The 13281-nt window shown below is 33.9% G+C and overlaps 1 protein-coding gene across 2 annotated transcripts in view; it reads left to right on the plus strand.

The window, feature by feature from the left end:
- Positions 1-12559, plus strand: part of CLGN (calmegin) — a 33290-nt gene extending 20731 nt beyond the window's left edge. For both annotated transcript variants that reach the window (XM_034401359.3, XM_034401361.3), the window contains exons 8-15: positions 918-1107; positions 1598-1711; positions 2816-2972; positions 5206-5421; positions 6901-7020; positions 7219-7342; positions 8294-8385; positions 11743-12559. In XM_034401359.3, the coding sequence (XP_034257250.2) occupies positions 918-1107; positions 1598-1711; positions 2816-2972; positions 5206-5421; positions 6901-7020; positions 7219-7342; positions 8294-8385; positions 11743-11823 (1094 nt within the window). In that variant the 3' untranslated portion in view covers positions 11824-12559. The remainder of the gene's footprint in view (positions 1-917; positions 1108-1597; positions 1712-2815; positions 2973-5205; positions 5422-6900; positions 7021-7218; positions 7343-8293; positions 8386-11742) is intronic.
- Positions 12560-13281: the final 722 nt, after the last annotated feature.

Consider the following 13281-nt stretch of genomic DNA (forward strand, 5'->3'; position numbering starts at 1 on the left):
ATCAGAATGTAAAGTATAAGCTAGGTGGTATTGATCTAGCAGATGACCCTCACTTAGTTAAGGACCTGGGGTACTTATCTCTGACGATCTATGCTCCAAAGTTCACTGTCACAGCGTTGCTAAAAAAGCACTAAGAGTTATAAACTTAATTTTATGAAGCTTCTTTTCTGGAAACATTGTATTGCTAACTAGAGCTTATAGGCCCAATCTTAGAGTACTGTTCAACTGTTTGGAATGCCTACCATATATCTGACATTAGTACAATTGAACAGGTTCAGAAGTATTTTACAAGAAAAGTTTTGCATTCTTCTGTACATAATAAAATTCCCTATGCTACTAGGCTCGAAATTCTTGGTTTGGATAACTTGGAACTGCGTCTCTTACAGTCAGACTTAGGTATTGCATACAAAATTGTACGTAGTAATGTTTACCTGTACATTATTTTTTCTGTTTTAATCGCAATAATACGCATGCAAACAACCACTTTAAACTCAATGTAAATCATTCTAAACTTGACTGTAAAAATATGATTTTTGTAATAGAGTTGTTGAAGTCTGGAATGCTCTATCTGATTCAGTTGTCTCAGCTACAAATTTTCACAGTTTTAGTCACAAATTGATTTCCGTGAACCTCACTTCATATTTAAGAGGTCCGTAGGGGGGCATGCATAAGCACACTAATGTGCCTATTGTCTCTGTCATTGTATTTTTATATTATTTTTGTTTTTGTTTGACAAATTATAATAAATAAATAAATATATATATATATATATATATTTATAATCACATATACCTAAAGCAGAGATTTCAGATTAAATTTGTTTTAAGCAAATTCATTTGGAAATATATTCCTATTACAATGAATCTTTCTAAATAAATATTCAGGATACATGCTCAATAAAACTTGTTATATTTTAGTGCTGAAACCTGATAACACTTTTGAAGTATTAATTGACCAAGCAATTGTCAGCAAGGGAAATCTCTTAGAAGACGTGATTCCACCTGTAAATCCACCAAAAGAGATAGAAGATCCTAATGATAAGAAGCCTGAAGACTGGGATGAGAGAGCTAAAATACCTGATCCTGATGCTGTAAAGCCAGATGATTGGTAAAGAGAATATATAACTCTTCCCTCCCCTCCTTTTGATGCTTTTCTACTGTCTCTCATTTACATATAAGTGGATTTTTTGCCTGCCTGCCTTCCTACCTACCTACCTACCTACCAACCACAATATTCTAAATGCCATAGTCATCTGCAGTTATGCTCACAAATAGTATTTTCTAGTTATTATCATTGGTCAACCAAGGCTTCCATTTAGTGCTTTTTAGAAAAATAATGAAAGCCTAGATTAGCAGTCTTCAATAAAACTGGTGTTTTGAAGTGTTCATCCACATGCAAAGATTTGCAGTTGTAATATTGGTGTAGCAGTATTCTTTTGATTCACTTCTATAATAAAAGGATTTGGAAGATATAAAATAATATTGTGCAGATATAGAATAACATCTAAAAATATTTCTGAAGGAACAAATGTACTCATAATAGTAGTATATCTTGCTCCTTTATATGTTTTGTGATAAAATTGGTTTGTAATTTTAAGGAATGAAGACGAGCCTCCAAAAATAGAAGATCCTGATGCTGTTAAACCTGAAGGATGGCTTGATAATGAACCTGAATACATTCCAGATCCAAATGCAGAAAAACCAGAAGATTGGTAAGTGTGTCTCTCATTCTAGAAATTATTACCAGACTCTTGATTCCTGTAACAGATTAGATTGAAGATACTCTTTTATTTATGATTGTCAGATTTTAAATTGTGTTTATCTTTTGCTTTATTGTCTGGCTTTTGTTGCTTTATATTGTATTTAAATATGTAAAAGTTCAGAAACTGAAAATTGAATCTTTTAAGATGTGAAAATTAATATAACAAATAAACAGCAATAGTTCTCAGCATTGTGCGTTAGAGAATGTTAAGAGTTTATTTATTTACTTGAATTGTTCTTACCTAAAGAAAGCAGTACTATAGAAAAGCTAGCATATTCCTCCAAAATTTAATGTCAGCCATAATTCCACTTGAAATCTCAAACAGGATTCTAAAATCAACTAGAAAAGCTTGGATTAAAAATGGGGATTTCAAACTTTCTTAAAACTGATAATGTGACTATATGCTAATTAGAAATTATTTTAACTAATCTATCAAGGATTGGATTTTAAACATATCTGTAGCATTTGATCTGTTGATTCATTGATCACATGTAATTGAAACATTTAATAATTGCACTGTACATTTCACTGAAGTAAAAATTTTAAGTGATATGAGAAAAACATCTGCATTCTCTCTTTCAATATGTTGCACTAATGAATAAGTGAAAACACTAAAACGCTAGCAGGATGCAAGTGTCTGATTGCAAGATGTCAACCAGAGGAAACTGACATATTTTATCTGTCATTATTATATTTTAAACTGCCCATCTAGCAGTTCAAAAGCATGCAAATGCAAGTAGATAAATAGGCATTTTTTGGTGGGAAGGTAACAGTGTTCCATGCCCTTTGGCGTACAGTCATGCTGACCACATGACCACAGAAATATATTTGGATAATGCTTGCTCCCTAGGCTAAGAAACAGAGATGAGCACCACCCGAATTAGAGTTGAACACGACTAGACAGGGGAAACCTTTATCCTTACCTTTTTTATTATCTTTTGAGTTTTGTCTTCAGCTATTTAAACAAATGGGAAGAAGACATGTTTTCTTATCTATAGTTCCATCCTTTTTAAAAACAATTTTTTTTGAATGGATATATTTATCTTTTTTACAGGGATGAAGAAATGGATGGGGTGTGGGAAGCTCCACAGATTCCTAATCCAAAATGTGAAGCTGCACCTGGTTGTGGGGTATGGGTTCGCCCCATGATGAACAATCCAAACTATAAAGGAAAATGGAAGCCGCCAATGATAGAAAATCCTAACTATCAGGTAATAGCAACAAATTGTTATATATTGTGTTGATTACTATATATTTTGTTGGGGATTATAATGGACTGCTTTAATTGTTTCGTTACTAAAATGCCGAATCTCATGTCATCATTGCATGGTAGGAAAACCAGAAGTTAAAATGGCCGAGTTCAAACACAGGCATACTGATTAGATTAGATTCTGTTTGTGGATTGATGTCAATTTTATACATAATGATATTTGCAACAGATTGTATTCTATGTCCTCTTTTAAGGTCATTTATTCTATGCTTTCACAACTGTCATAAATCCCTTCCATTTCAATAATCACCATTCTTATCTCACTAAACATAGTTTGTCATCAGTGGACTGCTTCAGATTCTTACTGCCCCTCATGCGGTTTTTCCAAGAACTGTTATTCTTACAAAATTTTCCCCAACTCTGTATGTATCTTTGTTTTTTGTGTATATGCTTCATATCAACTATATAAGAAATATATAGAACAGCATTGGGAAAATTGAGTTATATGTTGATATATGTAATAAAAAAATAGAAGTGGATGATAAAAGGTGCACTGTGTTAACCCTTTGAAAACAGAAAAATTCTGAAGGTTAGTGACTTTTGATCTTTAATTAATTTAAAGATTAATTAATTAATCTTTAATTGCTTGCATTTACTAATAAAATTTTCATATATATTTTATTATATATGTATTCAATGGATTTATAGCACTTCCCAACAAAAACCCAATGAGGCTAAGGATGGTGTATAACAAAAACAAACAATAAACGGTATTAAACCAGTATTAAAAAACAACCCAATATATAAAATACAAAATAGTGAACAAATATGATAATTATCCCAAAGGTGCTTTTTCCAAAAGGCAACTGGACTTTCTTGTTTTTGAAAACATTTCATTTCTCATCCAAGAAGCTTCTTCATGACCATTATTGAGAATCTCTATCATAGACAAATGTGATAATTAAACAATCAAAAGGAGATTTCGCTCACTAGATCCAAATGCCTGGGAAAAAAAGCCAGGTCTTAATGGCTTTTCTAAAGACAAATACAATTGTATCTGTTTAATGGAATCTGTGTAAGTATCTGATCAGTACAGACTTATTTAAAAGCACAAGAGAACATACTGTATATTCTAGAGAATTGGCAAATTAAAATCTCCAGTTACTATAAAATCTAGTTTATTTAATTTAATTTTTGACATTTCCAACATAATGGGAAATGGTACCCACTGCTTTAAAGGATCCTGAACCATGATATATGAATTACACTATTACTCCATATGAAATATAGAAATCAGAAAACTTTAAGAAGCAGCTATCTATGTCAGTGAGATATTTCTTCTTATCATTAATTTCTTCTTATCATTAAACTAATCGACAGTGGCCTTGTTTGGATGAGCAAACCTCAACTTATTTTTTGATTGTATCTCATTTTCTTTATTCTTTCTTCTGCTGTGCAAAAAAATCAAATGAGAAAAATTCTAATAAACCATTATTTTCAATTTCATCAAGTTTAGGAATTTGTGCTGTTGTTAATTATACTGCCTGGTTTGCTTATGCCAGGGATGTCAAACTGGATTTCTTTGAGGGCCAATCAGCATTGTAGTTCTCCCCCACTGGCTGGCCGGGGTGGGGGTGGGGGGCAGGATGGACGCCTCCTCAGCACTTTGCCAGCCAAAACGGGGTGCTGGCAGAGTTTTGGCCAGCAGAGTGCTGCAGGAGGCCATCCAGGCGCGCCCCCCACGCCCTGTTTTGGCTGAAAAGTGCAAAGTGCTATAGGAGGCCGTCCAGGGTGAAAATGGTATGGGGCCTCCCACACACGGCCCCTTTTCATTAGCAAAGGCACCACGGGCCGATCGTTTGCTATTTCCAGGCCAGGTTTAAGCACCTGAGTTTGACACCCCTGGTTTATGCCACAAAGAAAGGAAAAAAGGACTAAATATACAGGCAAATAATTTATTCTTACTGTGCCACAAATACAATTTGGAGACAGATTAATATTTTATTATTTAAATTCATTCACTAAGCTCTGTTTTCCAATGCAGAAAATACTAGGGACTGGGAACCAGAGTTCGGGTTATGTAAAAAATATTTTGTTGTATCTGTATCTATAATATTTGCTCTAAAATAATAGGAAGCTTCATATTTTGAACAGTTGCCAATCTTCTATCTGTCATGTTAGGTTATTAAATGTTTATCTTCTTTCATATGGATTCTATTATTTTTCTCTTTCAGGGTATCTGGAGTCCTCAGAAAATTCCTAATCCTGATTATTTTGAAGACGCTCATCCTTTTCAGATGACTACTGTTGATGCTATGGGTTTAGAACTTTGGTCTATGACATCAAATATTTACTTTGATAATTTCATAATCTGTTCAGACAAAGAAGTTGCTGATCGATGGGCAGCAGATGGCTGGGGTTTTAAAAAATTAATTGCAAGTGCCAACGAAGTAAGAATTTATTATATTTTTGTCTCAAATACAACAGTTGCTGCAAAAAAAAAAAGCGCTGAAATGGATAACTTTTCAAAATTCCAATGATATTTAATTTTTAATATGATGTTTATTATGTTATTCACTCTGTTGATTATGCTCAATGTTTTATATGCATTTACTAATAACAATTTCCTAATTAATCATTCTGATTGCCCATCAATGAGAAATATTTAGAAATACATTGAGTTTGATTATATAACCTTTCTTTTATGCTGTTTATGTTTTCACAATTAAGGCACTTAAAATGTCATTAAATTTCTTTAACATAGTAAACAAATTTACTGAGACTTGGGCAACTTCGGAGCTCTGTTTTCGCTGGCAGAGGGCTAGCAAAATAAACTAAAAACAAAACAAAAGGAGAAATGTTTCCCTTTTTGCACTTGAGCATGCAATAAGGGGCAGGAAAGGAGAAAGGGAAAGAGGAAAGACAAAGAAAAATAAGGAAAGATGCGAAGAGAGCAAGGAAAGAAAAAGAAGGAAAGAGGGGAAGGAAGAAGAAAAAATGAAGAGGGAAAGAAAAAGAAGAAAAGGGAGGGAGGGAGGGAGGAAGGAAGATTATAATGAGGGAGTGAGAGTCTGAGGGAAGTCCTGCCTTAGCACTTGGCCACCACAGGTGCCCCTGACACAAGTGACATCGAGCTGGCCATGCCCATCCCCGGCCATACCACGCCGAGCCCTGCTGTCCAAGGTCAAACACAACCTTGATGCAGCCCTCAGTGAAATTGAGTTTGATACCCCTGGCCTATGTTGAATGTGCTACTATAAACTGAATGGGAACTATAGCATGAGTAATTGTGAGCATGACTTCTCAGTCAAGGAATGGTTGCAATTGATGCACAAGAGATTACTGTGCAAAAGCTCTTTAGATACAGCTGCCACTTGTGAATGTATGTATGTATGTATATGTATATCAGTTTTAAATATATAACTGACTTCATGCCAATGGATGACTTTGGGAGAAATTTCATAAGAGTTGTTTATAAGAGGCAGACCTTTCCTTCCTTAGCATATTTTGTAGCTTGATTTTAGCATGAGAAGAATGGATAACATTTAGTTAAAGAATATTAAAAAAATGTAGTAGAGAGGAATTCTTAGTATAGAAAATACATTATATTATTGATTCTTGGATTATGATAATATCTGTTTTAAAACAAAACTTTATTTTTAAATATTAGTTATTTAATCACTATCGTTCTCATTTCATGAAGCTATATTCTTTGTCCAGATATGTCATCAATTTTTGCTATTGATTTGAGATATAGCATAATTAAGATAGTGGCTTCTTTATGTTCAGAGGTTTCTTTCATATTAACACTCTTGCTTATAATTGATATAGCTCATGAATTGATCAACATTTTTGAAAAACATAATGTCTTGAAGAAAATTCCATAAAACTTGAGCTCTAAAATAAGTGCACGCCCTTTGCTTTTTTAGCCTGGTATATTTAGCCAGTTTGTGACTGCTGCAGAAGAACGCCCATGGCTTTGGATTATTTATATTTTAACGCTGGCACTACCAATAGGAATGGGCATATTGTTCTGCTGGCCATCCAAGGTATGCTATATCATTATGTATTATAAAAATCAATAATTTGCTTGATCTGTCCTCGGCTCAAAATATGTTCAGAAAATATATTGTAGAAAGAGGGAGAAAGAAGGAAAGGAAATTGCCAAGCATGAGACATTCAATTGTTTTGTAATGTTTTGAAAATATTAAATCTGAATGCCAGACATAATTAATTCTCTGTTTTAGAAAATGGATGACGATATAGACTACAAAAAAACTGATTTAGTTAAGCCAATTACAAAAGGAGAACTAGAACAAGAGATATCAGAAAAGGATGAAATTAAAAAAACGAATGAAAATATTGATGGAGGTAAGAGATTTTGACAATATTTATTTGAAACTGTGATAAATCATAGTTTACATTAGTTGCTGACCACTTGAAACATATTCCAAGCTGGAAAACCATTGTTAAATATTCTGTACTTATTACATATAATCTATATTACCCTTTTATACACATCCAGAGTTCCTCAATAAAATCCGTAATCCCCACATAGCTGGAAGACACTACTTCATTTCAAATGTGGTGATTTTTCACTTGTTCTGTATATGAACTACTCCATGCATTCAGTCTGGAATAGCTGTTCTGCCCTGTATATGAAATAATGTGGAGCTATTCTGAATTTGGACCAAAGTATGTTTTTTCTTGGTAGAAGTATAAAACAAGGAGAAAAAAGTAAAACAAATCTCTTTAAATGTTCCTTGGCAGGATGAAGCATAACAAGAGGGAAAGACCTATCCACAGCCATTATAATGTCATCAGCATTATAAAAGGAGGGGTGGAAATGCACTCAATTTGCCCTATTCATCCTATAATAGCCACTTCAGATTACTTTCAGGTTTCATTATAACCCAAATGCGAAATGACAAAAAAGTTGATTGAGAGAAGACTACTTACAAAATTTGATTAATATGTAAGATAGAATAATTATGTGATTTGCTAGTTGACAGACTTTATTACTATATACATTAAAGATTCATCTTTTTGTGTGTGGGTGCCCTCAACTCAGAGTTGACTGTGGAAACTGCCTGTACAAGTCCTTGCAGTTTTCTTGGCAAGATTTTGGAAGTAGTTTGCCATTGCCTCCTTTCTAGGGCTTGTAAAAAATGACTGACCTAAGGTGGTTAGATGGTTTTGTGTCTAAAATGGAACTAGAACTCAGTTTCTTTGTTTCTAGCCTAGTGCTTTAACCACTGTACCAAACTGGTCTGAGAATTTATTCTGGAGTTATTTATCAGACAATTTATGTGTCCTATCAAGGTGGTGAAGATGATGATTATGAAGAAGAAAATGACACTGCTGAAAGAAGTCAAGAGGAGGAGGACAATAAATCTCACTCAGAAGAGGATGAGGTGAGACTTTCTAGAACTACAGAAATGTAAAAAGTTTTAGTTCTGCAAATTCTCTTTAAGGTATAAATAGAATAAAATGAAGGCAGAAATATGCTAGATCTAGAAAAGCACCCCCGACTTCCATATTTCATTATAGTTGTCAATACAAAATTTAGGTCTCTAGGCAATCTGCTCATAAGAAATAAGCACAGTCAGTTCTTCAATATGTTGAGTGAATGGAGCCATACATTTATTTTTCATATATTGCAGCATCGGTTTTTCATCCATAGTAAGGACACAGAGAATCCATGTATGTTGTCAAAATCTAAGTGCTAGTTATATAGTTGTCAAAATCCAGTTATCAAATTCCCAGTACCAAATTTTACCTTTTGACATTCAGTCATGTTTACACTATGTGCACAATTATTAAGCAAGCTGTATTTTGGAGGATTAATATTATTGAAGAACTACAGTGCTCTCGGTCAATCCAAAATGTTAATAAACCTCAAACCTGAATATTTAAGAAAGTAAAAGTGAGATGACGGCTTTCTTAGGAGAATATCTATGTGTGCACAATTATTGGGCAACTATTAGTGTAAAGAATTATTATGCAACTAAATGAAAAATGAAAATTTTCCCATCTCATTTATTTTCATCTGCTAAAATGAGAATAATAAACAAACAACTCAACATTTACAAATAAACATTTCTGACAGTTAAAATAAACACCAACGTAGCCACCCTTCTTTTCAATAACAGTCATAAGCCTTCCATTCAAGGAGTCTGTCATTTCTTGATCTGTTGACAATCAACTTTTTGTGCAGCAGCAGCCACAGCTTCCCAGACACTGTTCAGAGAGGTGTACTGTTTTCCTTCACCATAAATCTCCCATTTAAGGAGGGCCCACAAATTCTCAATAGGGTTTAGGTCAGGTGAGGAAAGCAGGCATGTCATTATTCTTTCATCGTTAAGCCCTTTACTGGCTAGTACTTCAATGCATGCAATGGAGCATGGTCCGGCATAAAAATCATGGTCTTCTTGAAAGATGCAGACTTTTTCCTGTACCACTGCTTGAAGAAAGTATCTTCTAAAAACTGGCAGTAGGTTTGGGAGTTGATTTTCAGTCCATCTTCAACCCAAAAAGGTCCAACTAACTCATCTTTAATACCATCAGCCTGTATCAGTACCCCACCTCCACCTTACTTGTGTCTGAGTTGAAGGGGAGCTCTGTGCCTGTTACTGATCCGGCCACGGGCCTATCCATCTGGTCGATCAAAAGTCAGTCTCATCAGTCCATAAAACCTTTGAAAAAATCTGTCTTCAGATATTTCTTGGCCTAGTCTTGCCGTTTCAACATAAGTGTTTTGTTCAGTGGTGGTTGGATTTCAGCCTTCCTTACCTTGGACATGTTTCTGAGCACTGAACACCTTTTACTTCTGGGCACTCCAGGTAGGTTGCAGTTCTGAAATATGAAAGCACTGGAGGATAATGGGTTCCTCATAGTTTCATGTTTGATTCTTTTCAAATCTTTAGCAGTTAAGATGGATCTTTTTTTCTCAACATGTTTCTTGCGACCCTGTTGACTATTTGTAACAAAATGTTTGATGGTTCTGAGATCATCTTAGCAATTTCAAGAGTGCTGCATCCTTCTGAAATACTTTTTACAATTTTTGACTTTTCAGAGTCAGTTAAATCTCTTTTTTAGCCCATTTTGCCTGACAAAAAGTCGCTGCCTAATAATTATGCACACCTTGATATAGGGTGTTGATCTCCTTAGGCCACAACCTCCCAAATTACACAAATACACATCACCTGATCTGCTTATATCCACTAAGCATTTAAGTTTATACAGCTTGGAGGGGGAAAATATGCATACAAAGGATGATATGGGTTCCAAAACTTTCTAAGTATAGGACATTGTAAAAACATATACAGTAAAGAAGCATTATTTTATTATCTTATGCTGTCTTAGACAATCTTTGTGTGTTCAAAAGTAATGGAGTCCAATAAACTCTAAATATTTTTGTTGTATAAGTCATAATTAGATGTTGTTGGCACTGCTGCTGTAGAAGTTAAGACATTCTCCCATTATTTATGCAATATATAATTGCATAAATCTAATTCTTTATTCCACTCATTTCTTAGCATATACATAGCAATTAGATAGATAGATAGATAGATAGATAGATAGATAGATAGATAGATAGATAGATAGATAGTATTGTTGCCCGGAATCTGTGGAAGGCTCTGATGAGGGCTCTGCGTCGGAAGCAGAGAGGGGCCAGGGCTGTATGCCAGTTATCAGCTGCCTTCAGAGTCAGACATCAGTGAGGCAGATGAACAACTGGAGCCTATTCCCAGTGTGCACATGCGCAGAGTTGTTAGATGAAGGGGCCAGCTAAAGAACAAGGGGCGACTTGAGAGTTAGACCAGAGGTGGACGATGAATGGCCCTTCCCAGAGGAAATAAAAGAGGAGCGAAAGGGGAGTGGAGTTTGCAGGAAACAATTAGGTTATTTCTGCATTCTTGCCAAGTATTGCGGCTTCTGAAAGATATCGGCCTTGCCACTCTCCAAGCCTGATAAAGGTCGGTAATTGTGAGCTATCTTGAAAGACTTTGCTGGAGAGGAATTAACTGTAAATTAAACAAAAGAGGTTTATCGGAACAAGGACTTAGCTTCATGCTGCTGGGGAAGCCTAGGTCAGAACAGATAGATATGCTGAAGGATTTAACCACTCATTCTAGTATCTCAGATGAAAATGCTAACAATGTTGTTAACAAATGTTGTAAGTGTAAAGAACTATAAATATGTAAATATTGCCATTGGGTTACAGCTGATATATCATATATTTCTTGTAATATAGCGTGTGTTAAAAATTCATTATCTATAAATTGGTCCATATACCAATACCTGTTTCCATCCAATTTTTCATATCACCATCTTTCCCCAAATTTTTAAAGTTGGGTTTCCCATAAAGTCAATTTTGTATGCGAAAAAGGGTCAACTCTTTTTTTATTTGATATTCCATTCCATAACTTTTTCACTGACATAATTGTTTCCTGAGATACTAGTGAATTTAGACTATATATTAGGATCTAAATACACTAGAAAGCAGATACTTTTAAGTCAATATGGAAAGAGTTATTACTTAAATATGTTGGATTCATAATACAAGTTATAATGCTTAAAAAGAATGATAAGCCATATTTGTAAATGCAAAGTAATTATTGATTTTCTTAATGCTCTAAGAAATAAAAACATTAATATGAAAAAAATATTTTCAAAAGTAAACTTAATATTTAGTTGCAACCAAGATGGATAATAGTGAACCATGACTTATTTTGACAACTCTCGTGCATATTTTTCTTCCCCACCAGATGAGAGAAGCAGATGAAAGCACTGGGTCTGTTGATGGACCTGCAAAATCAGTACGTAAACGAAGAGTTCGAAAAGACTAACACACTTCCATCTAGTATTATTTGTTTCTAGTTACAGAATCCAGTCATACTGTTTTAACACTGGCACAGGCATGGAGATTATTAACTCTTAAACAAAGACTGAACTCAGTTTTGATTTTAAGTCCTATTTTCCAGACCCTCTTCATCTTGTCAGATTTTTCATTTTCTTTTTGAGGAAACATTCCTACTTGTTATCTGGTTCTTTACTTCATAGAAGATTTTTTTAAAAATGGTTATAGGCCTGATTTACTATAAATATTCTTTGAAGTTATTTAAGTAATAAATATTGTATGGAAATAAGTTTGGCTTCAAATTATCCTTTAAAGTCTTAATGTTTTTTTCCCTAGGTCTAGAAAGGATATATTGTTTTTAAGCTTTAGAGTTAAAAATTTCAAAGATGATAAAATCACTTTGATATTTTGAGCTGAATGCAATAACTGTGTTTGGCTGTTGATTACATTTTTGAAAACTGTAATATTTACTTACATTTTGTTGTAATGTGTGTTTAATGTTTGTTATAGTTGCTGCTTTTTGTTTTACAAAGTACTTCATTATTAATTTTAAATAATAACATGTTTTACATTTAAATGGAAAAACATTAACTGTATTTACGTAACTGGTATACATGAAATTTTTCATGCTTTTATAGTTTTATGTTTCAAGCCAGATTGGCATAATCCATGTACAATTTACTTCCTAAATTATATTGATTCCTAAATAAAAATCTTTAATATAATCTGTTATTTAACTTGAAGCTTATTAATGTGTATATTATTGGAATCACATTTTAAAAAACAAACTATTTCTAATAATATTAACATTTAATTTTCTGCTATATATTCAGAATTGTCAACGTTCAGTGTGTACTACTGCAAAATGGAAAATCACTAGAATAACATTAGAGCTTCCAGAAACTGATTGCACATTTTCTGCAGGAGTTTCACTTCTGAGTTACCAAATGAATACAAGAAGGATCTCCTATCTTCGGGAGCCCACTAACACATTTTTATTTTAAAAAGTTATTTTGTCTCAAGGCTCTTTATTGTAGGACAGGATTATTTTATATCTGGACATTTAAATGAAGGTGCGAGCTATGGTCATGCGATCACAATTTCCAACATACCCTGCCAGCAAAGTCAACAGGGAAACTGAAGGAAGTCAGAAGTCATGTTCACATGAGGTCCTTCATCAATGACCCACACAGTCCTTATTATCATTCCTAGGTGTTATCACATGATGTCACACTTTAAGAAAGCATCACTTTGCAACAGAAATACCAGTCCCAATTGTCATCGTAACTTGAGGACTACCTGTAAAAATATTGTAGAATGAAATGGGAATTCAGCTTGCAAAATTTCCTTCAAACTAGCATGAATCATTTTTCAGAATGGTTTAATTTTATAACATTGCATCAAAATGGAGATAGAATACCAACAATGAAACATACTACTTTTTCTG

The sequence above is a fragment of the Pantherophis guttatus genome, chromosome 8 (assembly GCF_059756535.1).
Source record: "Pantherophis guttatus breed Tessera chromosome 8, ASM5975653v1, whole genome shotgun sequence".
Classification (NCBI taxonomy): domain Eukaryota; kingdom Metazoa; phylum Chordata; class Lepidosauria; order Squamata; family Colubridae; genus Pantherophis; species Pantherophis guttatus.